Genomic DNA, 27,063 nt, shown 5'->3' with positions numbered 1-27,063 from the left:
AGATTCTGAACTCAACGGATGTTTGGCATTGAATCAGCAGGAGCTGCACTTGACCCAGTGGCTTTCAGAAGAACACTACAGATGTTCTTGGCTGCCCACTTTTGCTCGTGGAACAACACCTAAAGCTAATGACGCTAGTTATTTGGCACCCCATTGATTTGCTTTCTCTTTCTTCTTGAAAAAGTGTTAAAATTAAAATTTGTGTCAACAATTCCTTGACATACACTGCAGTCTGATACTTAATATAGTATAATTTTATATTTAAACAAAATTAATTTCCATGTATATTATGCTCTTAATCATGTTAAAAACAAGGAAAGAACACTGAGACACAAAATACTTGAAGGGTCAGTCAACAGGGCAGAACAAGGTGGAAAATTCAATCACCAAACGTCAATTATTTTAGAAGAGCAGCAGCTGCACTACTGTCAATTGTACAAACAAATGATCTTGAAGATATACATTCATTCAACTCCTCATTTAAGGTCAGACTAGATAATCATAATGGTCCCTTTTGTCCTTAACGTCTGTGAAGATATGAATATTAAGAAGGTTGAAAAAATGTTTGAATATTTTTGCCAAGTTTGCTGCAGGTGGAATAACCATTTGGCTCCCAGATTTGTCTTTCTTTAGCTGTCTGATTGAACAGCCTCTTTCCAAACCAAGAGGCTACCAGAGAGCATCTCCCACTAAGATGTCACAAACCTTTGCTCCAGAAAGAAAACGTTAAAGAATTTTCCATCCCATAAGTAGCCCTCCATTTTACACCAATCTAAATACATCAAATCAAACCATTCTGAATAGTGGTTGCTGTGAAAGCACAGTAATTTAGTTCAACAAAAATTCTTAAAGGCGCTCTTAAAACCTTGACATTAATGTGTATACATGGCAGTTTCACTGTACCTTTTAACTGTAACAAAGAAATTGGCTTACAAGCTGAGCCAGTTAAGGCTTCATTCTTTGAAACTGTATAACCAAAAATTTTTAAAGGGGTACATTTTTAAGAGGGCAGGAGCTCCAGCCTCCCTTTTAGCATATGCATATGGAGCTCACACTATTTGTATCTGGAGGAATGAATTGTGGGTGGCAGTCTGAGTACTTATGCCTCTAACTTTCTAATTTGAACCCACAGCTGATCTTTGTATGTGCAAATTCTGCAGACCCTGATGGCAATATAGTGAATAGGGATGAAAGACTGAATAAGCTTTTTATTTCAAAACCTTTCTTCTTCCAAACCACCTTATTGCTTATAAAGTTCTACATGTGTGTCAATTTGAAATTTTTAAAACATTTTCATTTCGGAGAGAAAGAATGACTGGAAAATCATGAGACAATTGTGCATGTTGAACTACTCATGCATGAGTAACTTACAGAAGTGTTTGCAGGAGCAGGCCCTTTTTGAATAAAGGCCTGATCCTTCACTAGTTGACATCAACTTCAATGGATTTTATATGGTGCCTGTTGCAAGGACTGGATTGGAGAGAAACAAATAGGATTTTTAAAAAAAATAAAACTGTACTTTGACTATATATATATTAATACGAAAAGTAAAATCAACATGTAGATTATTAATACCTATTATCTCTAATTATCCATGTGCAGCTTTCATGGTCAATAGATGAACAGAGTTTTCCTTCCACCAAAGGAGGATGACTTTTCAATGCTACAATGATATGATCAGGAGAAAACTGTACTTGTATGTCATCTTTAGTGATGTCTTGGGGAAGATGAATTGTTACGGTCAAATCATCTTCAGTCTGTTGCCAGTAATAGACAGGGTCTACAAATGGAAACATACATATAAAGGCAAAGTCAGTTACAAAATACAAAGTATATGGCTGATGGGGTGGGAAAAAGAAATCTGGTAAAGTGTGTTTATTCACTTTCTACTCTGAAAACTTCATATGAAAGCTATTCTGATCACTTATTAAAAAATAGAGAGGAACATCGTTTTCTGGCTACCAGTAGGTGTTTGACCAAAGTCCACTTGTGTCTCAGTTATGGAGAGTTGCTTACACTCATGTGTATATTTAAATATGCAGGTGTACACTCAGCTGAACAATATAAATATGCACTTGTAGTTTTTTCACGTTTCAAATGGCATTTTTAAATAGTCACAACTTTATGAAATCAATACACAAATTCATTCAAATAAGCAAAGGCACTACGTCTCAGTGAGCATTAATCCCATTATCTATATTCAGCACCCTTTGAGTTATCTTCATGACTCCACAGTAACAGTGGTTCTTTGAGATGTGTTGTCCACATATATTCCACTTCCGATACACGTGCCCCATGTGTGTGAGGTCTGAATCTTTTTAAATACTAGTGTTCATTGGGGCCATGCCTGCACCCAGTATATCTTCTTGCACACTGTAGCCAAGGGAATAAAGGGCAGGACAGACGTAACTAGCCTTCAGTCTCCTAACTACAGAATCCAGCTGGGAAGGAGGGTGGGTTGTGGAAATACATGTGTCCATTTAGATACTGTATTAGGAAAAACCTAACTATAGGAGTAGTTAAGGTCCGGAAATAGTCTTCCAAAGGAGGTTGTGGAATCCCCAATATTGGTAGTTTTTAAGAAGAGATTTAACAAACACCTGTCAGGGACGGGCTTTTTATGTGATCTGCCTCAGCACCAGGGGTTGGACTTGACTTCTTCAGGTCCCTTATATCCCTACATTTCTACGACAACAAATTACAAAAACCAGTTACTGTATTGTAAACAACAGTTTGTTTTTGGAGTAATTGTCCATATGGATTCCATTTTAGATGACGACTCATAAGAAGAGATCTCATGTCCTCCAAGTGGGTGCTCAGTTTAGTGGCCCATGACTAAGACAGCTCTGCCAAAGTGGGCATCAGATCTGGAACCCTCTACCAAGGAGTAGTGCTGAGTGAACATGTGAACTGAACTCCAGGTAGCTGCTTTACAAATCTCCAAAATTGGAATGTCCATTAGGGAAGCAGCAGAGGCTGCTTGAACTCTGGTGGAATGGACTCTTATCTGCACAGAGGGTCCAGGCAAGCTATTGTACAGCAAAGGCTAATATAGTCCAACACCCGTTTAGATCACCTTTGGGTGGTTATTTTCTGACCTTTCAGTCAGCATGGATTTGTCAAGAACAAATCGTTGTCAAACCAAACTGATAGACTTCTTAGACAGGGTAACAAGCTTTGTGCATGGGGGGAAGCAGTAGATGTGGTATACCTTGAAATGGGAAATGATGGTCTAAGATGGAGTACTGCAGAAAGGGATCTGGGGATCATAGTGGATCACAAGCTAAATATGAGTCAACAGTGTAACACTGCAGCAAAAAAAAAAAAAGCAAACATCATTCTGGGATGTATTAGCAGGAACGCTGTAAGCAAGACATGAGAAGTAATTCTTCCGTTCTACAACATGCTGATTAGGCCTCAACTGGAGTACGGTGTCTAGTTCTGGACGCCACATTTTAGGAAGCTGTGGACAAATTGGAGAAAGTCCAGAGAAGAGCAACAAAAATTATTAAAGGTCTAGAAAACAAGACCTACAAGGGAATATTGAAAAAACTGAGTTTGTTTAGTCTGGAGAAGAGAAGACTAACGGGGGATGGGGAGGATCTGATAAACGTTTTCAAGTACATAAAAGGTTGTTATAAGGAGGAGGGAGAAAAATTGTTCTGCTTAACCTCAGAGGATAGGCCAAGAAGCAATGGGCTTAAATTCCAGGAAGGGCAGTTTAGGTTGAACATTAGGAAAAACTTCCATCTGTCAGGGTGGTTAATCATTGGAATAAATTACCTAGGGAGGTTGTGGAATCTCCATCATCGGATATTTTTAAGAACAGGTTAGACAAACACTTAGGATAGATAATACTTAGTCCTGCCATGAGTGCAGGGGACTCAACTAGATGACCTCTCGAGGTCCCTTCCAGGCCTACGATCCTACAAAAACAAAAAAACCCACACACCTTTCATAGAGGCATAGAATCATAGAATATCAGGGTTGGAAGGGACCCCAGAAGGTCATCTAGTCCAACCCCCTGCTCGAAGCAGGACCAATTCCCAGTTAAATCATCCCAGCCAGGGCTTTGTCAAGCCTGACCTTAAAAACTTCCAAGGAAGGAGATTCCACCACCTCCCTAGGCAACGCATTCCAGTGTTTCACCACCCTCATAGTGAAAAAGTTTTTCCTAATATCCAATCTAAACCTCCCCCACTGCAACTTGAGGCCATTACTCCTCGTTCTGTCATCTGCTACCATTGAGAACAGTCTAGAGCCATCCTCTTTGGAACCCCCTTTCAGGTAGTTGAAAGCAGCTATCAAATCCCCCCTCATTCTTCTCTTCTGCAGGCTAAACAATCCCAGCTCCCTCAGCCTCTCCTCATAAGTCATGTGTTCTAGACCCCTAATCATTTTTGTTGCCCTTCGCTGGACTCTCTCCAATTTATCCACATCCTTCTTGTAGTGTGGGGCCCAAAACTGGACACAGTACTCCAGATGAGGCCTCACCAATGTCGAATAGAGGGGGACGATCACGTCCCTCGATCTGCTCGCTATGCCCCTACTTATACATCCCAAAATGCCATTGGCCTTCTTGGCAACAAGGGCACACTGCTGACTCATATCCAGCTTCTCGTCCACTGTCACCCCTAGGTCCTTTTCCGCAGAACTGCTGCCTAGCCATTCGGTCCCTAGTCTGTAGCGGTGCATTGGATTCTTCCGTCCTAAGTGCAGGACCCTGCACTTATCCTTATTGAACCTCATCAGATTTCTTTTGGCCCAATCCTCCAATTTGTCTAGGTCCTTCTGTATCCTATCCCTCCCCTCCAGCGTATCTACCACTCCTCCCAGTTTAGTATCGTCCGCAAATTTGCTGAGAGTGCAATCCACACCATCCTCCAGATCATTTATGAAGATACTGAACAAAACCGGCCCCAGGACCGACCCCTGGGGCACTCCACTTGACACCGGCTGCCAACTAGACATGGAGCCATTGATCACTACCCGTTGAGCCCGACAATCTAGCCAGCTTTCTACCCACCCTATAGTGCATTCATCCAGCCCATACTTCCTTAACTTGCTGACAAGAATACTGTGGGAGACCGTGTCAAAAGCTTTGCTAAAGTCAAGAAACAATACATCCACTGCTTTCCCTTCATCCACAGAACCAGTAATCTCATGATAAAAGGCGATTAGATTAGTCAGGCATGACCTTCCCTTGGTGAATCCATGCTGGCTGTTCCTGATCACTTTCCTCTCATGCAAGTACTTCAAGATTGATTCTTTGAGGACCTGCTCCATGATTTTTCCAGGGACTGAGGTGAGGCTGACTGGCCTGTAGTTCCCAGGATCCTCCTTCTTCCCTTTTTTAAAGATTGGCACTACATTAGCCTTTTTCCAGTCATCCGGGACTTCCCCCGTTCGCCACGAGTTTTCAAAGATAATGGCCAATGGCTCTGCAATCACAGCCGCCAATTCCTTCAGCACTCTCGGATGCAACTCGTCCGGCCCCATGGACTTGTGCACGTCCAGCTTTTCTAAATAGTCCCTAACCACCTCTATCTCCACAGAGGGCTGGCCATCTCTTCCCCATTTTGTGATGCCCAGCGTAGCAGTCTGGGAGCTGACCTTGTTAGTGAAAACAGAGGCAAAAAAAGCATTGAGTACATTAGCTTTTTCCACATCCTCTGTCACTAGGTTGCCTCCCTCATTCAGTAAGGGGCCCACACTTTCCTTGGCTTTCTTCTTGTTGCCAACATACCTGAAAAAACCCTTCTTGTTACTCTTGACATCTCTCGCTAGCTGCAGCTCCAGGTGCGATTTGGCCCTCCTGATTTCAATCCTACATGCCCGAGCAATATTTTTATACTCTTCCCTGGTCATATGTCCAAGCTTCCACTTCTTGTAAGCTTCTTTTTTATGTTTAAGATCCGCTAGGATTTCACCGTTAAGCCAAGCTGGTCGCCTGCCATATTTATTATTCTTTCGACTCATTGGGATGGTTTGTCCCTGTAACCTCAACAGGGATTCCTTGAAATACAGCCAGCTCTCCTGGACTCCTTTCCCCTTCAAGTTAGTCCCCCAGGGGATCCTGGCCATCCGTTCCCTGAGGGAGTCGAAGTCTGCTTTCCTGAAGTCCAGGGTCCGTATCCTGCTGCTTACCTTTCTTCCCTGCGTCAGGATCCTGAACTCAACCAACTCATGGTCACTGCCTCCCAGATTCCCATCCACTTTTGCTTCCCCCACTAATTCTACCCGGTTTGTGAGCAGCAGGTCAAGAAAAGCGCCCCCCCTAGTTGGCTCCTCTAGCACTTGCACCAGGAAATTGTCCCCTACGCTTTCCAAAAACTTCCTGGATTGTCTATGCACCGCAGTATTGCTTTCCCAGCAGATATCAGGAAAATTAAAGTCACCCATGAGAATCAGGGCATGCGATCTAGTAGCTTCCATGAGCTGCCGGAAGAAAGCCTCATCTACCTCATCCCCCTGGTCCGGTGGTCTATAGCAGACTCCCACCACTACATCACTCTTGTTGCACACACTTCTAAACTTAATCCAGAGACACTCAGGTTTTTCTACAGTTTCGTACCGGAGCTCTGAGCAGTCATACTGCTCCCTTACATACAGTGCTACTCCCCCACCTTTTCTGCCCTGCCTGTCCTTCCTGAACAGTTTATAACCATCCATGACAGTAGTCCAGTCATGTGAGTTATCCCACCAAGTCTCTGTGATTCCAATCACATCATAGTTCCTTGACATCACCAGGACCTCCAGTTCTCCCTGCTTGTTTCCAAGGCTTTGTGCATTCGTATATAAGCACTTGAGATAACCTGTTGATCGCCCCTCATTCCCAGTATGAGGCAGGAGCCCTCCCCTCACAGACATTTCTGCCTGTGCTTCCTCCCGGTATCCCTCTTTCCCACTTACCTCAGGGCTTTGGTCTCCTTCCCCCGGTGAACCTAGTTTAAAGCCCTCCTCACTAGGTTAGCCAGCCTGCTGGCAAAGATGCTCTTCCCTCTCTTCGTAAGATGGAGCCCGTCTCTGCCCAGCACTCCTTCTTCATGGAACACCATCCCTTTCTAACAGACCTAGCCTGTGCACGTTTCTGGCTTCCTTTAGCTACAGCTTTGTGGAAAGTTTGAAATACACATCGTGAACCACAGCAAATGTTTTCATGTGAAAATAATCCATAAATGGTGTTTTCCATAAAACAGCCCACCAATGATCCTGATTAGGATACACCCAATAGGCAAACCAATATGACTACCTGTAGAGAGAACTTTTTTTTTTTTTTAAAGAGAGGATCTGAAAATGATTTAGAGGTTATTTAGGATGGAGGCATTAACTGGCAAACAGTTTAGAAAAGCAAAAGCCAATCTAATGAGCATGGGCCTGATTCAAACCCCAAAAGAAGTCAATGAGAAGACAGTGACAGACTTCACTGGATCAGGTCCTCTGTGCTAACTGGTACAATCACTCAGCATGTTGATGATTAAAACATTTGGAGGATTTTGTCTCCCTGCTGAGCTAGTGGTTGCCCTTCACACCACGGATCTGCGCGTGAAGAAGTTAGAATTCAATGAATGTCCTCTTTCCACAGATACTTACAGCTCAATTACAATCTCTATTTCTACATGCGTAATACTCATTTTTCATGCAAAGGCAATGAAAGCGTAAACTTTGTGTGTCTTCTGCAGAGCAAAACTCTTTGCACATCTCTATGCACAAGGAATCTTTTATAATTAAGAAAGGCAAACACCATATACAAAGAGAAATTATATAAATAAAATAATATAAATATTTAAATCTCTTTGTCCAGGAAGTAAACATTTACAATGAAATTTAAGACAGTGAAAAAAAATATTGTCCTAATATATGGAAATTCATTAAATCATCTAGCATTATTTTGTTACAATGAAGGATGGTTTCGTTACAGAAGTCTAGGAAAACGTGACCAGAACAAATATTACCTTTCTTTTTATCTGCTATTTTCCCATCTTCATTTTCTTCAAGCTGATTCTCCTCATCCTGCATAAATGTGAAGGGTTTGTAGGAGACAATCATTAGACCATCCCCACCTGGCTCTATAGCTGCATAATGAGGGACTGACTTTCCTCGGAGAACTCTGCGCCTGAAGATTTCATATCTTTGATTTTCTGTAAAAGGAATACAAAACCAGACAAGTAATATTTTCCAGGAGGAAAAAATTCAATTATAAATGTGACAAATGGATCGTACCTAAAAATAATATACAGCCACATCAGTCAATTCATAATATTGCAGCCCTGAAACAGCAGTTCATCTCTGTCCTCGAAACAAGAGATCTGCTATACAAACCTATATCCAGCAGCCATAGCAGACTGAAATGAATTAAGATTGAAATTAAAGCTCTGTAAGCAGGTACACTGTAGGTTTTCCCACCTATTTTTCTAGCCTCCCACTTTACCCATTATTGGAGACATGACAAATAAATGACTAGATGGACCATTAGTTTCTTCCAGTATGGTAATTATTTATCATTTTTACTTCTGTATCATCTAGCGTTCCAAGCAGGTATTAGAGCCCAAGTGTGCTAGGCACTGTGCTACAACTATTACAACAAAGACAGTCCCTGCCCCATGCAATTTACAATCTTAACATATTATGAACCAAAGGGTGGGGATGAACAATGGAATGAGGGAGAACAAGTAACAGTGAATCTAATTTGTTATAGTGAGCAGCAATCACAGCATCCCCTCTGCCTTCTCATTCTTAAAAATGCAGCATAATTCTTGTTTTCTCCACTACTACATGGAATTCGGCCTTGCTATTGTAAAGTTCTGTTTTTCAGCTTTTAGAAATCGGCTTCTGCTTTCTTGTTTTCGTCAAACTTAAGGAAATTTTAATTTTTAATGGCGTTTGGAGTCATCAATTCAGTTGTCTTCCTTGAGAAATACAGAGCAGAATACGATTTTCAATAATCGTTTGCAGAACATTATATATGCATGGCCCGTATTTAACTGATAATGCCTTTTACAGGTCTTCCACACAAATCCTGGTTAATGCTAACTAGCTCTTCTTAGTGCAAAATGCTCATCTTGTCCAGCATTTGTACAAAATGTACAGCTACCAATCCATCCCATGCTGTGCTTCCAACAAAATACATTGAGACAAACAGAAGCATAACATGCTGACATTGGTATGAGCATTTCCCCCTCTGCCTCAGCATCTAAATCCACTCAGCTCTATAGTAACTAATCACTTTTGAATAACTATTGATATCAGAGAAGCTAGCTAGATATTTTAGATCTTGTTCAAGCTCTCTACAGATCGTAAATTTATTCTTGATCATTTATTTCTAGTTGTTTTCAGTACTCCACATTTAAATTCTATTTCCTTTAATATGAAACTATCATACTTGTAAGTAGGTTATTACCTGACTAACTTAGAAGTTACTGGAAGTAGAGATGTGTTATACAAGGACACATTATTATTTCTCAAAATATAGTGGTGTTATCCGTTTTTAAAAACAGAAAAACACCAGTATGGGCAAATATTTTAGATCTGCCAAATGTTGTATGCCAAGGCAATGTTTCAATATAAAGGCTAGACATATTTTTATACATATGAACACTGTATTCGAATACATAATGACAGACAAGTTAAGTAAGTTCAGGCGTGGTCACTATTTGACTATAATGGATCTTTGGTCTGACTCACTATGGCCATTCTTATGTCCAAGGAAAATTAAGATACTATTATAGGAAATAACACTTGTACAGTAGGTGGCACAATTCACTAAGAGTCAGTATAGATATGTCTATATTGTGTTGTAAACCTGGATTCAGGTTTGAACCCAAACGCCCCTATTGTCTACACTCAAATCTTTCTGACTCAGGTTAGCAAACCCTCACAAGAGAAAGTTAGGTGCAGTCTAGGCCTTAGTCCTGCTGGGACTTGGGTCCAAGCACTGACATTGTGCAGTATGGATGCAGCTCAAGGCTGGGTCCCCAAATTCATGATCGGAGAGTTGGCCAATGCTATCCCACAATCCCCTGGGCCTATTTTTCTCAGCCCTTACTAAGAAGTGGAAGCATCCCCTCTTGGTTCAAATACAGTTCATATGCAGCTGCTTGGCATTTAACTCTGCCTTTCCACTCTCACTACTCACCTGGAAACACATTTAAAAACAAACAAACAGTCTCCTATGTTAGCTATGACCACCAAGAGGAAGAAGTCCTACAAGTGCACTGCTAGTCAGTCACAGGAACACAGATGAATTCTGATCAATCTTTAGTGGAAGGCGAGCAAGACATTTTCTTCAGTAAGAGTGCAAGAAATGATCATGTGTACAAACAAATCTCAAAAAAGCTTGGGATATTATCTGGACCACATATCAGTACAAAGATCGAGTTATGTGGCTTAAAACCAACTACTGCAAAGTTAGGGATAGTAACAGCATCTCTGAGAACTTGCTTTTTAACTGCTTCTTCTAGGAGCATTTGAGTAGCTTCTAGGGCTTCAGCAAGCACTGAGCCCATAATGGTGTATGGCAATGCACCTTTTTAATCCCTAAAGTCAGAGGAACCACCAGAGAAGACCAGCAGCCATCAGATGAAAAATTACACTGCCAGTCAGGGATCTCCAGAACTAACACATTCTCCAGTGGTTGCCCTGCCTAAAAAGACAGTAAAACCACAGGCAGTAAAGCACAGAGAGTGGCACCCACCCCACACAACCCCAGGGGAAAATGGTGGGGATTTGTAAATGATTTACATTGAATTTGTTAAGTGCATCTTATCATGATGTTTGAAGTCTTGATGCTGAGCTGGGTAGAGCTCACAGGACTGTGTGAGCCAATAAATATTTGCATGTGAAAAACAAAACCCAATGATAAAAAGTAGCATCTTTTCACCTGGGGTTGCCAACACCCCTCCAGATGCAGCAAATGCAATGTATTTTTTTTTTCCTTGTAACGTGTTTTCATTTGCCTCAGCACGCCATTCCACCTCACAGACTTTAAGGCCAGAAGGGAACATCATGATCATCTAACCCAGGGGTTCTCAAACTTCTTTGCATCACGAGCCCCTTCTGACAACAAAAATTACTACCCAACCCCAGGAGGGGGGACTGAAGCTTTAGCCTGACTGATCCCTGCCACTCCGGGTGGGAGGACCAAAGCCCCGCTGCCTTGCGAGGGAGGGGAGGGCGAAGCCGAAGTCCAAGGGCTTCAGCCTCTGGCAGGGGGCCTGTAATGTCAGCCCCACTGCCCAAGGTTGAAGGCCTCAGGCTTCAGCCCCAGACAGTGGGGCTCAGGCTTTGGCTTCAGCCCCTGACCCCAGCAAGTCTAAGATAGCCTTGGCAACCCCATTAAAAAGGGATAATGACCCACTTTGGGGTCCCAACTCACTGTTTGAGAACTGCTGATCTAGTCTGACCTCCTGCACATTGCAAGCCATAGAACCTCACCCAACTCCTGAAATAGACCCATAACCTCTGGCTGAGTTACTGAAATCCTCAAATCATGATTTAAAGACTTCAAGTTACAGAAAATCCACCATTTACACTAATTTAAACATGCAAGTGGCCTGTGCCCCATGCTGCAGAGGAAGGTGAAAACCCCCCAGAGTCTGCCAGTCTGACCCAGGGAAGAATTATTTCCCGACCCCAAATATGGCAATTAGACACTGAGCATGTGGGCAAGACCTGCATGGGCAACAAGGAGCCTTGGGGTGTGAACTGTGCTGCGTGGGCACAGAGGAAGCAAGCACAAGTCAAAATAATGGGTGAAATCCTGCAGAAGGCCAACCAGCAGCTGGAATACCAAAGAGACAAAGATGCAAGTCATGGGTGGCAGGGGTGGGAAAAGAGAAAGGCTGAACAGCATAAAGAGATAGGCAGTGCAAATTTTGGAGTAGGAATGCAAGTTGAGGAAGATAGAGCACATAGAAAGAACTGTGTGAGATGATGCTCATGGCAATAAGACTGCAGGCTCCAGCTGGATCTCTTCCTATGGTAGCCCCATGCTACCTTGTCCTGCAGGCCATGCACCCTTTGGATAACACCGGGCTTGGGTGGTTTATATCACAAGGAATGACCTGTAGTTGGAATTGTCAAATATATCCTCTACGGTTTTCCACTTCACTCTAGTCCAGTAGCAGCCTGTGCACATGAAATGCACTAGAAGGGCCAAAAAGAACAGAAACTCTGTTCAGTGCCAGTGTCTAAGTGTTTTGCACCATTGTGCACTATATTTCCACTAATCCACTATTCGGTGGGTTTTGCACTGTTAGTTCCGTTGTACGTTTTTCTGGCAGCTAGTCTGCCTACCAGGTTTTTAACATTGTGAGTTTCTGTTACACGCTTGTTTACAAATAAAGAGTTCAACATGCACACAAGGTGTCATTACCGTGGTTTATTACATTTACTTTGGAGGAACTTCATCACAGTAATCCATAAACTGTGCTTTGAGTTTAAACAGCACGCATAAAAAGCCCTCATAAATTTCAAAGTATCAATCCCACAATTAAGCTGTGTGTTTAAGTATATGGCCAGTTTTTATAGACCAGCATGAAAATTTTCACACATACTATGACAGTCAAACCGTGTGATGAGTGTTAGGATATAGATATTCAGGCCTGTCTGCAAAGGCCTGTGCTTTAAGAATTTAGGTGTATTCTTATCACTTGGCTAGTTCCAGAGGTATAAAAGAAAGAATCAAAACCACTGTCTGCCAGTGTAAGGGCCTTCTCTTACTGTGACAGTTTGTGGCCCTGTGCTTAGGCTCAGGCCTTTGGCTAAGCAGCAGAGGCAGCCATAAGCTGGGAAGCGAACGGTCACATCCTCACATTCCAAACTAGTCACATGGAAATAAGGTGCTATTGGGCTGTTAGGCACTATCAGGACAGGATTGTATTCCTATCACCTCCAGAGAAAGGGAAGTGCCTAGAAAATGTAAAAGGAAACTTAGTTTGATAGCTTCCTGTCTGGCAAGAACTCACTTATCAATAGCTGGGATGTGAAATCCTCACTTCTGTGTTGTCTTGTCATTGTAGTTCCCACTTTGCTATTGTTTGTCTGTATAATCTCTGTCTGGTTCTGTGATTGTTCCTGTCTGCTGTATAATTAATTTTGCTGGGTGTAAACTAATTAAGGTGGTGGGATATAATTGGTTACATAATCATGTTACAATATGTTAGGATTGGTTAGTTAAATTTCAGGAAAATGATTGGTTAAGGTATAGCTAAGCAGAACTCAAGTTTTACTATATAATCTGTAGTCAATGAGGAAGTGACTGGGGGTGGGTGGGGGTGGGGGTGGGCATGGGCATGTGGGAAATGGGAGCAGGGAATGGGGGTAAGAAAATTGGAATCATATTTTGCTAAAGGGGGAAATGGGAACAGGGAATGGGAGTAAGGAAGTTGGAATCATGTTCGGCTAAGGGTAGGAATGGGAACAGGGACACAGGTGTAAGGCTCTGTGGTGTCAGAGCTGGGAAGGAGGATACTAAGGAAGGAAACTGGAATCATGCTTGCTGGAAGTTCACCCCAATAAACATCGAATTGTTTGCACCTTTGGACTTCGGGTATTGTTGCTCTCTGTTCATGCGAGAAGGACCAGGGAAGTAAGTGGGTGAAGGAATAAGCCCCCTAACAATGAGGTATGTGACTTGAGTATACAAAACACATAATACAAATTCAGAAAAAAAACCCCACCTTCTAGATCTGGCCTACACCCAGGGAATGACCGTGGCACATTTACAAATACTATTTCATTCCCTATTCACCCATATTACTGTACACATATATACATAATTTATTTAATTGCCCCAACTCACTGGACCATGCAAACCCATTATATGAATGCACAAAGCATCTCTGATTTCTATTGCATGTGTGGATTCTGCTCCAATAATGACACGTGCACTTTTTGGCTATGTCTACCCATCTAGAAGTTCAGTTTTATAGAGTCCATTCCTGGCAAAATGGTTCACTTTTGTCCTTGGAGACATTGTCCAGAGAACAGCAGACAACAACAATGTGGACAGCATTAATGATCTTGGAATCTGTTTGGCTCTGAAAGCACATACCCTATTATACTCATCGTTCAGCATAATGTTAGGGAAAAGCTGCACAGTGGAAGTGATCTCTTAAAAAAAGAAATCAAATCATATTCTGCCTACCTAAATCCCCACCGAAAGGGGTCTGATCAATTTGGACATAGTATTGTTTTGAGCACTAATAGACAGCCAACACATTTCTTCACACAGGTAGCTGCATCTCAGCAATAAGCAAAGTGATGCCTGCCAACATTACATTTATACAATGATTTAGGATCCTCGAATCAAGTTATTAAAAAAAATTCACAATCACTATAACTGTGAGGCAGTGTGACCTACTGGTGTAATAGTGGTGCCAGGAGCCAAAAAATTCTCAAGTTGTAATCCCAACTATGCCCACTCAGGCAAGTCACCTGTTTGGCTCAAAGAAAAGGAGTACTTGTGGCACCTTAGAGACTAACCAATTTATTTGAGCATGAGCTTTCGTGAGCTACAGCTCACTTCATCGGATGCATACCGTGGAAACTGCAGTAGACATTATATACACACAGAGACCATGAAACAATACCCCCTCCCACCCCACTGTCCTGCTGGTAATAGCTTATCTAAAGTGATCATCAGGTTGGGCCATTTCCAGCACAAATCCAGGTTTTCTCACCCTCCACATGGTCACTTTTGATAAGCTATTACCAGCAGGAGAGTGAGTTTGTGTGTGTGGTTTTTGGAGGGGGGTGAGGGAGTGAGAGAACCTGGATTTGTGCTGGAAATGACCCACCTTGATTATCATACACATTGTGAAGAGAGTGGTCACTTTGGATGGGCTATTACCAGCAGGAGAGTGAGTTTGTGGGGGGAGGGGGGGGCGGAGGGTGAGAAAACCTGGATTTGTGCTGGAAATGGCCCAACCTGATGATCACTGTAGATAAGCTATTACCAGCAGGACAGTGGGGTGGGAGGGGGTATTGTTTCATGGTCTCTGTGTATATAATGTCTACTGCAGTTTCCACGGTATGCATCCGATGAAGTGAGCTGTAGCTCACGAAAGCTCATGCTCAAATAAATTGGTTAGTCTCTAAGGTGCCACAAGTACTCCTTTTCTTTTTGCAAAGACAGACTAACACGGCTGTTACTCTGAAACCTGTTTGGCTCAGACTCCCAATCTACAAGGTAGGTAATATTATCCCTAATTATCTACTTCAACAGGACATAGAGGCAATAACTAGTATTATTAATATACTTTGAAAAAATGTAAAGCAGTACTTGTAAATGCCAAGCATTAAAGTTGTACTAACACTTGCATAAAAAAAAACCATATTGAAGTCTATGATAAAAGAGCACTATAGAAGAGCTATGTCATTATTATTATTATTAATTTATTTTTTGAAGATGATCATAATGTTTTGCCCCAGGATAGAAGTATATCATACAAGATCTTAGCAATGATGCTCCCTCCCCACCCCACTTTTCAAAATGCAGTATAACCTCATAGTTACAAACACCAGAGTTACAAACTCATTTGGAACCAGAAGTACACAATCAGGCAACAGCAGAGACGGGGGAAAGAGGGGAAAAATTGCAAATATAGTACAGTACTGAGTTAAATATAAACTACTATAAAAAGGAAAAGATTAAAAACATTTGACAAGGTAAGGAAACTGTTTCTATGCTTGTTTCATTTAAATTAAGAGAAAAGTTTCAAACCTATGTTAAGTCTCATGTTCAGTTGTAAACTTTTGAAAGAACCACCATAATGTTTTGTTCAGAGTTGCGAACATTTCAGACATTACGAACAACCTCCATTCCCAAGATGTTCTACTGCATAGTAATGCCTCACTTAAAGTCATCCCAGTTAATGTTGTTTCGCTGTTACGTTGCTGATCATTTAGGGAATATGCTCTTTTAAAGTTGCACAATGCTCCCTTCGAACATTGTTTGGCAGCCGCCTGCTTTGTCCACTTCTTTTGCAGGAAGAGGGGCAGCTGCCCAGCAGGCTATCAGTTGCCAGCAGTTCAGCTGTCCCTCCCGCCACTGCCACGTGCTGCTCCAGCCCTCTGCCTTGGAGCTGCTCCAGCCCTCTGCCTTGGAGCTGCTCCCAGGAGCCTCCTGCTTGTTGCAAAGAGTGGGGGGGGGGGGAAGAAGGGGTGTCCCCCTACCCCTGCTTACCCCATCTCCATAGAGCTGGTGGGGACGGGACAGGACACCATAGGGCTCAGGACGGAGGGAGCATGCTGGCAGCAGCTGCTGTCTCAACTTGCTGATCTACTTAAAAAGGCAATGTACTTAGAGTGGTATCAGCATACTTAAAGGGGCAATGCGCATCTCTCTCTCTCACACACAAACACAGGGTGTGTGTGTCTCTGTCTGCCATGTTGTCTCCCCTCCCTCCATTTGTGCTGCCTTTTAGAATGTGAGGCTACATTAACAACGTGTTAATCCTTGAGGGCTCAGTTGCTCTAGTTCATCATTTAGCAGTAAGGCATTCCCTGGAAAATATCCCATTCTCTGACTCCACCACCTCAACCAAGCTTCACAATCATCATCACTGTGTACAAGTATTAAATTGTTTAAAATTTATACTGTGTGTGTGTGTATATATATTCTTTTGGCTGGCAAAAAAAAAATTCCCTGGAACCTAAGCCCCCTGTTTACATCAATTCTTATGGGAAAATTGGATTCGCTTAACATTGTTTTGCTTAAAGTCGCATTTTTTCAGGAACATAACTACAATGTTAAGCAAGGAGTTACTGTAGTTAGTTAACTTTAAACTAGTAGCTGAAAGCCTATACGATCACACAGGTTTAATTTGTAAAGCCATATGTGACCAACACCAAAAATGACTGAGAACTTAACTGGACTGTAACAGACCACGAATCCCAGTCATGATTGAACCTGGTGATATTCTAAACATAAAGAGCTCTCAACCATGCTTACAGCTGTTTTCGTCATGTCACACTGACACAGGCTGGGTCTACACTAAAAAGCTAGACAACCAAACTATATTACTAAGGGGTGTGAAAAATCCATACCCCTGAGTGATGTAACTAAGCTGACCTAACACCAGGTGCAGACAGCACTAGGTTGATGGAACAATTCTTCCATTGATCTAACTAGTACCTCTTGGGGAGGTGAATTACCTTCGCTGACAAGAGAACCTCTCCTATTGACGTAGGTAGTGTCTATGCTGAAGCGCTACAGCTGTCCGGCTCTAGCTTTCCAAGGGTAGACAAAGCCTCAGATATTCTAGGCTTCGGAGTGCTGTTTGGGGTTATTGTGTATGCTGGGTGTGTTGATTTGTGTCTGGAGTAGATTGTGCCAGGAGATTTGTGTTGATTGGTGTGAGTGATAGTTGGGTGCTGAGTATGGCAGTTAAGGCAAGTAATCTACCATCTGTGCAGTCTCGCTCACACAGCCCATGAAACTGTTGCAATAAAGTTATCAGTAGAACAGGGGTTCTCAAAATTCATTGCATTGCGACACCCTTCTGACAACAAAAATTACTACATGACCCCAGGAGGGGGGAGACTGAAACCTGAGCCTGACTGAGCCCTGCCCCCCTGGCCAGGGTCGGGGAAGGGGAGAAGCCAAAGCCTGCGGAGGTGGACAAAAGCCCAAGGGCTTCAGTCCCAGGCAGGGGACCTGTAACCTGAGCCCTGACGCTCAGTGGGGAAGTGGGGGCTTGGGCTTTGGCCTTGGGTCCCAGCAAGTCTAACGCCAGCCCTGGCAACCCCATTAAAATGGGGTTGCAATCCACTTTGGGGTCCCAACCCACAGTTTGAGAACCACTGCTGTAGAGTAAGAGTGGAGATTGATTGAGTTAACTTTGACATCACAATGGTTAAAACTCTTGGTGTAATTCATAAAGTCAAAATGGCTGAGAAATTAAAAACTGTATAGTAATAGACTAAAATGCAGTGATGATTCAACCTGGTGATACTCTGAACAAAACAAAACAAAAAAGCTCTCAACCATGCTTCCATTGCAACACACTGACTCCAAGTACATCCAAGAGTGACAATCCTGTAGTTTTATTATATAGATCATGAAGCATGTATTGTGGTTTACTAGTTAAACATGCTGTCATCTGGTTAGCAAAAGATGTTTCAGAGGTCTAACAAAATTTAAAAAAACCTATCAAGCAATTGGACCATGAACAAGAGATATCTGGTAGTGTTAAAAACAAAAAAACCTCACACATGCATGTGCACACACAGTTCATTTGCACTTAAGACAGTCAGAGCTCTGACAAATTGTCTCCCTCTACTGGGACACATCTGATACACAGAGAAGCACTAGAGATATATTTTGACTCAGATATGAGATGCATTAGGTACCTGAAAAACAACAAAGAGTCCGGTGGCACCTTGAAGACTAACAGATGTATTTGGGTATAAGCTTTAGTGGGCTAGAAAAGCTTATGCCCAAATACATCTGTTAGTCTTTAAGGTGCCACCGGACTCCTTGTTGTTTTTCTGGCTACAGACTAAAACGGCTACCCCCGATATAAAATACCTGGAAACTAGTTAAAGCACAGAGGGTTCACAGCCTAAACTTGGCATTTCCTCACTTTTTGTTTTGGTTTCTATTAGGCTTCACATCCTCTGTTTTATATAGATTTAGTGATTATGAATCAACATTCCTGATGAAAGGACAGAAACACACTTTTTCCTCTAACAGGTAACAAATATAGAAGTTATTTTCAAACAAGAAAAAATTTGCACACCAAACAGTAACTGTCTAGACACTTCAATGTGTGTGAGATCTAGATTTATATCTTAATTTCATCCAGTCTATCAAAGTAGTGATATGAATACATTTTCAGATGTGGACAACCCCAGATATGAGCAGTATAATTAATAAGAAAAAGAAAAGTTTCCTACTATATTTAAGGGAAAAAGAAATATGTATACTGACAAAAATGTGATTAAATAGCAGTTGCTCCTTATATAAAACCTTAAATAAAGTTTTGCTGCTGATCAAGTTTTATACTTCCCTCTAAAAAGTACAGCACTATAATATTTGTTCTAGGTTTAGAGAATTTATTTGCTTACTATAAAAAAATGTAGTTGAAAGATTATAATTCTTATTAAATTTTGCTGCATGTTGACAATTGTAATTTAGTTTTTAAATGATTAATCACACCTTTTCCTTCATTGAACTTTATAATTACAATAAATGAAAATTATTTTTAATGCAACGTTAAAGGTGGAACAATACTAGGCTAGTGCAACACACACTCAGGAAATGCAAAAACATAAGAAGAACATAAGTGTGACAACGTTGCACAAGGAAAGTGTATGTAATATGGCCAAGTTAACTAACATCTACTTGTATTTCCTAACCGCTATGAAGCATGCACAGTTTATGCGTGCAACAACAGCACTCTTAAAGAAGTGCATAGTTAAAAGAGCCAGTAGAGCAGTACAGAATTTATAAGCTCTGTACAGGTGCATCTGAACTCCGCCAGGAGCCAGTGGCGGATTAGTCACTGGGCCCATGTCCAGGTGCCCTGGCCAATTGAGGGGGAACCTTGGAAAAAGGGGCTCCCCCATGCCCAAACCTGCTCCACCTGCCCAGCACTCCTGCTGGGGAGCGGGGGAAGCCCCTGCGCCCTGACCCCACTCCCCGGCAGATGCATAGGTGGGGTTGGGGGAGACTGCATGTGGAAGGGATGCAGAGGGGCCCCCACTTGCTCTGGCCCAGAGCCCTACAAAAGATTATACTACCTCTGCCAGGAGCAGTTGGCAACCTGTTTCCAACCAGGAAAAGGGGGATTAGTTATTAGTCTCAATCGTTCTTGCCCAGGATGTCAGGGGAACTAGAGGTACTGCAGGCTAGCCAGGGAGTAGCTTGAGGATATAGCACACTGACCAAAAATGTCTAGTTTTCCCAGAATCTTAAAACATTAGATCACACATCTGAAAACAAGACATCCCAATTAGTGGAATTCAGGTAGAATGAAAAAGGGGCCAAGAGGGATGACCAGAAATTGGGAACATCCAAATCAAAAGATAAGGGTTGGACAAAGAACATGCATCATCTGAGCACTGTGCACAAGAGTAGCGTGTCTGTCCTGAAGGGCATACCTCAAAACTAAGTGAAGTTTTCTACCGCAGATGGTCCGCACACAGTTTCAAGTGAGCATGACATTGTTCATCCAAAATCTTCTCTGAAGGAGGACTTCCCAGCTTTCACTTTTGAAAGTTTCCATATTTTCATCCATATATTTCTGTGATACACAATTTTCTTCAAAGGTGGCAACAAAAATGAAGCATCATGATCCCACACTTATAAAAAATTTACTTAAGGCTTTTGTATTGCCTCAATTCAACTTCACATGGATGTATTTATTTAATTTAATCTACAAGTCAGGCTCATCCATCACTGTGAATTATATTTTTAAAATGAGAAATATAGTTCTTTATAATTTAAATTTGCTTTTTGAAACTTCATAGTTATTTTTGTATTGATTGTAGTTAGAAAATGTGCCTGTTTATCATTAATATTCAAGGATAGGAAGAGTTTCCTGTAACCAGGGTCTTCAATCAACATCATCAAATTATACAGCAATGAAACAAATATCCCAAGCTATATTCTTCAGTGAGTTGCAAATTATCTATAATCAGTCTCAATTTCAGCTGTTTTATCACTTGAATTTATTCACCAAAGGAAACTCATCAAGATTTCCTTTTCCAGCGCAAGCTTTCCCTTATCAAAACCCTAAAATTTCACATAAATGCAATCTCTCTGTGCATTAAGGTGGCAGGGCAACCTGTCATTCTTGTAAAGGCATAAAGCCATGCAGAAATATTCACCAAATCAATGAGACATTCATTTAACATCCCAGGAGTTCAGAGTCCAAGCTGTTGCTGGGCTTTTCATTTTATAGAGAAGAGAGGGAACAACTGGGGCATGGATTCCCACAGCTCAGACGCACACAATGGTACTGAGCTTTTTGACAGGTATTGGATTCATAGGGGTGTACAGTACAAACAATAAGAGCCCACCCCATGCAGAATGCCTATTGATGGAATGAACTGAGTAAAGGCTACAGCCATAAGTGTGTAAATATTCAATTATTCAATGTACACTTTCAATTATACAACCAGCTAGTAACATTGAACAATTTTCATTTAAATAATGTTATGACTAACATTAAAATATCTTGTATTAGGTTCTTAAAATTAATGTGTGTAGAACACTTTGAAGACAAAAGGCATTATACCAGTACCAAGTTATTGAAGAAGTTTACGTTGCCTAACTTCACAGTCGAAAGGACTGATCACTACTTCTTGCTGGTTTGAGTCTTTTCATTGATAAAAACCTTGTTACACAGAAAATTAACAAGAATACCTTGTGTTACCTGCTAGATTAAAGTAAACAATATAAATGGCTCTTTGAAAGAGAAGCAAAACTTATTCTGAGGTATATAGTCCATGTATCATCTACGGTAGAGCTGGTCAAAATTTTGAAAAATGGCTTTTTGTAAAAATATGTGTGTGTGTGTGTATATATATATATATATATATATTTTAATACAGAAAAATTGTATTTGACAATGTTCTGGTTTTCCGACAAAACCAAACCAAAAAGGTTTAGTTTTTGGAAATTGATTTTTTCCCAAGTTACTCACAAAAAAGTATGAAAACATTATGGTGAAGTCTGAAGAAAATTAAAGAAACTCCAACATTTTCAGCAAAAAATTGGTATTTTCACCTGCCTTTAATCTACAGCCCTCTTGCAAAACCTTTTCTTCAAGGTTATCTACTCTGTACACTTTAACTGAGGATAAGAAGAGAGGCACAAATGATTTTATTAGAACAGCCATGTTATTTCCAGGTAAAATGAATTATTCCTATTCTCTGAAGTGTTATCTAAACAAAAATATTTTTCCATATATTTCTAGTGGTGTACATAAAGTTAGAGTAAGATAATAATTTTGGATTTCCATAGCTGACTTCAGCTCTAATATTTTGCTCTTTTTACATAACCAAATTTATTAACGGAAAAAGAAAATCCACATATGAAGGCAGCATAGAATACTGGGATGAATATCAGTGTTCCCACGTGACCAGAGATGGGCAAACTACAGCCTTTTAATCTGGCCCTTGATCTCCCGTTGGGGAGCGGGGTTGGGGGCTTGTCCTGCTCTGATGCTCCAGCTGGGAAGTGGGGTCGGGGACTTGCCCTGCTCTGTGCATGCTGTGACTTCACGTGGCTCCCGGAATCCTATGCCTAGGGGCAGCCAGGGGACTCTGCCAGCTGCTCTCGCCCCAAGTGCTGGTTCTGCAGCTCCCATTGACTGGGAATATTCTTTAAACATTGTTTAGACCTTTTAAACATTTAATGTTCACATTAGTTCTTTAAAATGACTATGGAGAAAGGTGAAGATCCTCAACCTTTAGTAAGGAATATAGTATAAAACCTTCTAAAGCTCAGTACAATAGAATTGGCTCCTTCTGCGCACATAGATTGCCTTAAAGCAGACATGCCATCTTAAATGTCAATGCTGGTAGCTAGCATGGTACGGTAACACTGCACTTCCCTGCTAACACTGGTGGAGTTTTCAGCATAGTGAAAAAATTCCTCTTTACGAGTAGATGATTTCTTATACTCTCACTAAACTTAAACCAGGATGAGCACACAGTTATGCTCAGTTATGCTCACATAGATGGGAATACAGGGGATATATACAAGTATGCATTACTATCTTTATTCCTTAAAGCTGTACTTTAGAATAAGCAGGAAAGATAAGGAGCAAAGAAGATCTTTGCTCACAAAAAGTAACAAGAAAAACAGTAGTCAATACAAAGAAATTTAAAGGTCATTTAACTAGAACATACGGAATGAATAAATCTTTACTCTTCTGTATCAACTGATTAGGGGATCTCCAAGAATTTTTGTAAAAATTCGAAACAAAAATTGAAGTTAAACTAGAAATAAAGATAGTACAAGGAAGACTAAACAAAAGTATAATCAACTGAAACAGATAAACAATACATTAGAGCTAAATTCAGCTGAAAATACTAGCAGGCTTTCTTTACAAGTCCTAAATACTAGCTCTGAGGTAGGCCTATCTAGCCAAAAAAATTTCAGCATAAAAAGCAACACAAAAAGTGTCAACACCCCAGATGAAGGTTATACTCATTCAGGAGGAGGGGAGGTCATAAAAGTCATTTCCTTAATCTCATGCTCCAAACTGCAGATTCTCAACTCCCTTTAAAATCCCCACCTCCCACTGCTATGATGCAAAGAGGAATTAACGTAGATCTAGGCTGGAATAGTTCTCCCACAGTGCCCAGCTGAGCCTTACTGGAGGGGTGGCTAATATTAGATGCTTCTTTATAAATTGAAAAAGAATGTGGGACCTTTGGGTACAGAGCTTCTCTCCTGCAACCACTGAATTGCAGCATGGGACCTTCATCCTGATCTTTAGAGTGCTTCAGCATAGTGGTAAGGAAGGAGGAGATGGAGAATCCTCCTCAGCAATACCCAAACCTTTTTTTATTATTACATCTTCAGGCCATTTATTTCACTCTTAACTGACAAGTCATCTAGAAAAGAGCCTCCTCTAATATTAAAACATTTAGAGACCTCATAAGCATGTTCAATGGAGTCTAATTCCCTGAGAGCTAGGATACTATATATGGTAACAGAGCTGAGCAGAATCAAATAGTCCAGTCTTAAGAATGAGGAGTACTTGTGGCACCTTAGAGACTAACAAATTTATTTGAGCATAAGCTTTTGTGGGCTAAAGCCCACTTCATCAGATGCATGTAGTGGAAAATACAGTAGATAGATAGACACACACAGAGAACATGAAAAAATGGGGGTTGCCATACCAGCTCTAATGAGATCAATCGATTCACGTGGGCTATTATTAGAAGGAGAAAAAAATGTTTGTAGTGATAATTAGGATGGCCCATTTCAAACAGTTGACAAGAAGGTGTGAGTAACATTAGGGGAGAAATTAGCATGGGGAAATAGTTTTTAGTTAGTGTAATCACTCATCCATTCCCAGTCTTTATTCAAGCCTAATTTAATGGTGTCCAGTTTTCAGATTAATTCCAGTTCTGCTGTTTCTTGGAGTCTGTTTTTGACTTTTTTTGTTGAATAATTACAACTTTTAGGTCTGTAATTAAGTGTCCAGGGAGACTGAAGTATTCTCCAACTGGTTTTTGAATGTTCTAATTCTTGATGTCTGACTTGTGTCTATCCTAATTATCACTATAAAAGTTTTTTTTCTCCTGCTGATAACAGCCCACCTTAATCGATTGGTCTCGTCAGAGCTGGTATGGCCCATTTTTTCATGTTCTCTGTGTGTATCTATCTATCTTCCTACTACATTTTCCACTATAAGCATCTGATGAAGTGCACGAAAGCTTATGCTCAAATAAATTTGTTAGTCTCTAAGGTGCCAAAAGTACTCCTTTTCTTTCTGCTGATACAGACTAACAAGGCTACCACTCTGAAAATAGTCCAGTCTTGTTAACTCAGTATCTTCTGCATCCAAGAGTCTAAAAGAATGCTTATGAACCAGAAGGCACAGATATGCTATTTAGGCTGCAACAGACCCTTAGAAATTTGATCTGGGAGAAAAGGCTGGAGAAAAAACAACAACAAAAAACATGTTAAGATAGAGAAAGAGGAGAACAGGCAGGGGCGGGGAGAGAGCGAACCAAGATGACAGAAAAAAGTAAATTAGCTGCTCTGTACTTTACTTATCCTGATTTTCTATGATCCTTACAAGCCAGGAATAATTTAATTCCTAAAACTTCAAAAATGAGCTTCCCCACCCCTGCAATCAGTTACTCGTTGGCTTACATTCCCAGACATGTGGTCTTAGATTCCTTATAAAAAAGTTAGCCTATTTAATGCAACTATGGATGTTTATATTATTAACTCATTCATCTAGCTATCTCGCCATATATATCTATACATATATACTTTGCTGGATTTTACTAAACTCTTGGCATCGATGATATCTAAGTGCAATGAGTTCCACAGTTTAATCACTGTACACTGTATACAAAAATCACTGCCAGATTTAAATATGTTGCCTTTCAACTTAATTCAATGTCTCCTTGCTCTTTTTACTATAGAAAAGGTTAAAGAGCATTCAATGTTCTCTCTATATACTACTGATTTGTATACCTATGTCTCCTTATATTCATCTTCTAATCCTAATTTGTAAATCCCCTTACCATTCAAGTTCCAAGACCAGAGGCTGAAAACAGTACCTAATTGTCCAGTGGTTTGGAGACTGGAACAAAGGTTTGCTAAGACTATGGTGAGAGGACCTAACATTTTTATTTGGGACCACTCTGGAAATTTGCATTTACATCTCCATATGTGAAGTGCTACTGCACTGACCTTTTCTTCTAGTCACCCACATCAAATAAGTGTCTGTATTGTTTATCCGTTAATTGGCCTCAGAGATATTTAGCAAATTAAAGGTTTCCATTCCCCACCCCCAACTCAAATTGGAAAAAAAAAAATAATCAAGATAGAAAACTGAGTTAAAGTTTTGAAAAACGTAATTAAAATAACTAGCATTGTGAAATGACAAATCATATACAATAATTTTTTTAAATAGTGAGGTTGCAGCTTTTCAAAATATCTGCCAAGAATATAAACAAAATACTCACCCTCTTTGTCTACTTCTGTGATTGTAATCCACTCCAAGGACACATGGAAGCCACTTCCTTTTGCATCCAGTTCATCTTTTTCTACTCGAAGCAGAAGCCCAGCTACTGAATGCACATCTGACTTTACAAAGGAAACACTGTGGGCTATAACAAAGGGACTCCCAAATTCTTCATTAAACATAATCTGTAAATCAGAAAGAAGAAAAAAAAAAAGAAAGAAAGAGAGGTTGGAGGGGAAAGGGAAGAGTCCATAGTAGCTACTTTGCTATCCACTAGAAAAGGAATGAGAAAGTTTACTGAAGCTACCCCAAGGATTTCACTGCCAACACAGATCACTCAGTGGCTTCCACCTCTGGGTTGTTCGTCCTGCCTGCTTTTCCCACATAGTTTTGACATTCTCTTTAATATACAAATTAATAATAAAGTAGCAGCTAAAAGGCCTATTATGCTCCGTACTATGCAAACACAGTAAGATAGTGGATACATGATGATTTTGACAATAAATCAATTGTGGAAAACAAAATCAGATTTTTTAAAACAACCTTCTTTGGTTAACGAGTTGTTTATCATTAAACTTTGAAGGGTTCCTTTACTAGACAGCTGTAGAAAACTGTGTATGATAAATGCCTATTATTAAATGGAGGAAGAGGAGGAAATTAATGATTTTGAAATTGCTGAGATGGGGGAGTTCCTTATTAAAATCTGTGAGTGGAGTTTGGAGCAGCTGATTCTGCTCCCACATTTTGATGAAAGCAGATCAGAACTGCCTGATCTTAAATCTTGAACCATACAGTGGTTACCAGATGAATGTATTAGAATGTGGGATTGTTGCAGAAGAAAAGTCCAAGAGTTTCAGTCATTTAAACTGATCCAGAGATGGGAGCTACAGTAATAGAAACTTTGGTTCTGGAGACCATATATCTTTTTATTCTGTCTCAGGTAAAACAAGCACAGTATCAAAATGTTGAGAAAATTGATCAAGACAAAAAAGGACATGAAGATAGGAATTTTTTAATTGCCTATACATCTATACCAGGAGCCTGTGTAATAAAACAAGAGGAATTAGAAATTGCTCATTTCTGAACAAAAATTAAACCTAGTTGGTACTGCTGAAGTCTGGTGAGAAGATTGGCATGACAGTAATGTTAAAATCAATGGTTATAACCTGTTTAGGAAGAATGGAGCGCACAGAAGCGGACGGAGAATGGCAAACTGTCAAAAATGAGATTACCGATTTCAAAGTCACTGACAACTCAAAAGAAAATGATCTTGCATGCTGACCGATCAATGTCGTAACAAATACAGGGTACTATTATGTGTCTGCGACAGACCACCAAATCACACTAGAAAACAGGATGACTACCTCCTTAAGCACCTACCCACAAGATGGAGAAA

The 27,063-nt window shown here is 40.7% G+C and overlaps 1 protein-coding gene across 1 annotated transcript in view; it reads right to left on the bottom strand.

Moving 5' to 3' along the window:
* The window catches only part of NUDCD1 (NudC domain containing 1), a 158,009-nt gene that overhangs the window by 67,365 nt on the left and 63,581 nt on the right, over nucleotides 1–27,063 (bottom strand). The window contains exons 4-6 of the mRNA XM_077809874.1: nucleotides 25,669–25,852; nucleotides 7,956–8,141; nucleotides 1,576–1,780 (exon numbers count right to left, since the gene is read on the bottom strand). Coding sequence (XP_077666000.1) covers nucleotides 1,576–1,780; nucleotides 7,956–8,141; nucleotides 25,669–25,852 — 575 coding nt within the window. The remainder of the gene's footprint in view (nucleotides 1–1,575; nucleotides 1,781–7,955; nucleotides 8,142–25,668; nucleotides 25,853–27,063) is intronic.

The sequence above is a fragment of the Eretmochelys imbricata genome, chromosome 2 (assembly GCF_965152235.1).
Source record: "Eretmochelys imbricata isolate rEreImb1 chromosome 2, rEreImb1.hap1, whole genome shotgun sequence".
Taxonomy (NCBI): Eukaryota; Metazoa; Chordata; order Testudines; family Cheloniidae; genus Eretmochelys; species Eretmochelys imbricata.
This window is presented reverse-complemented; position numbering and strand designations above follow the sequence as displayed.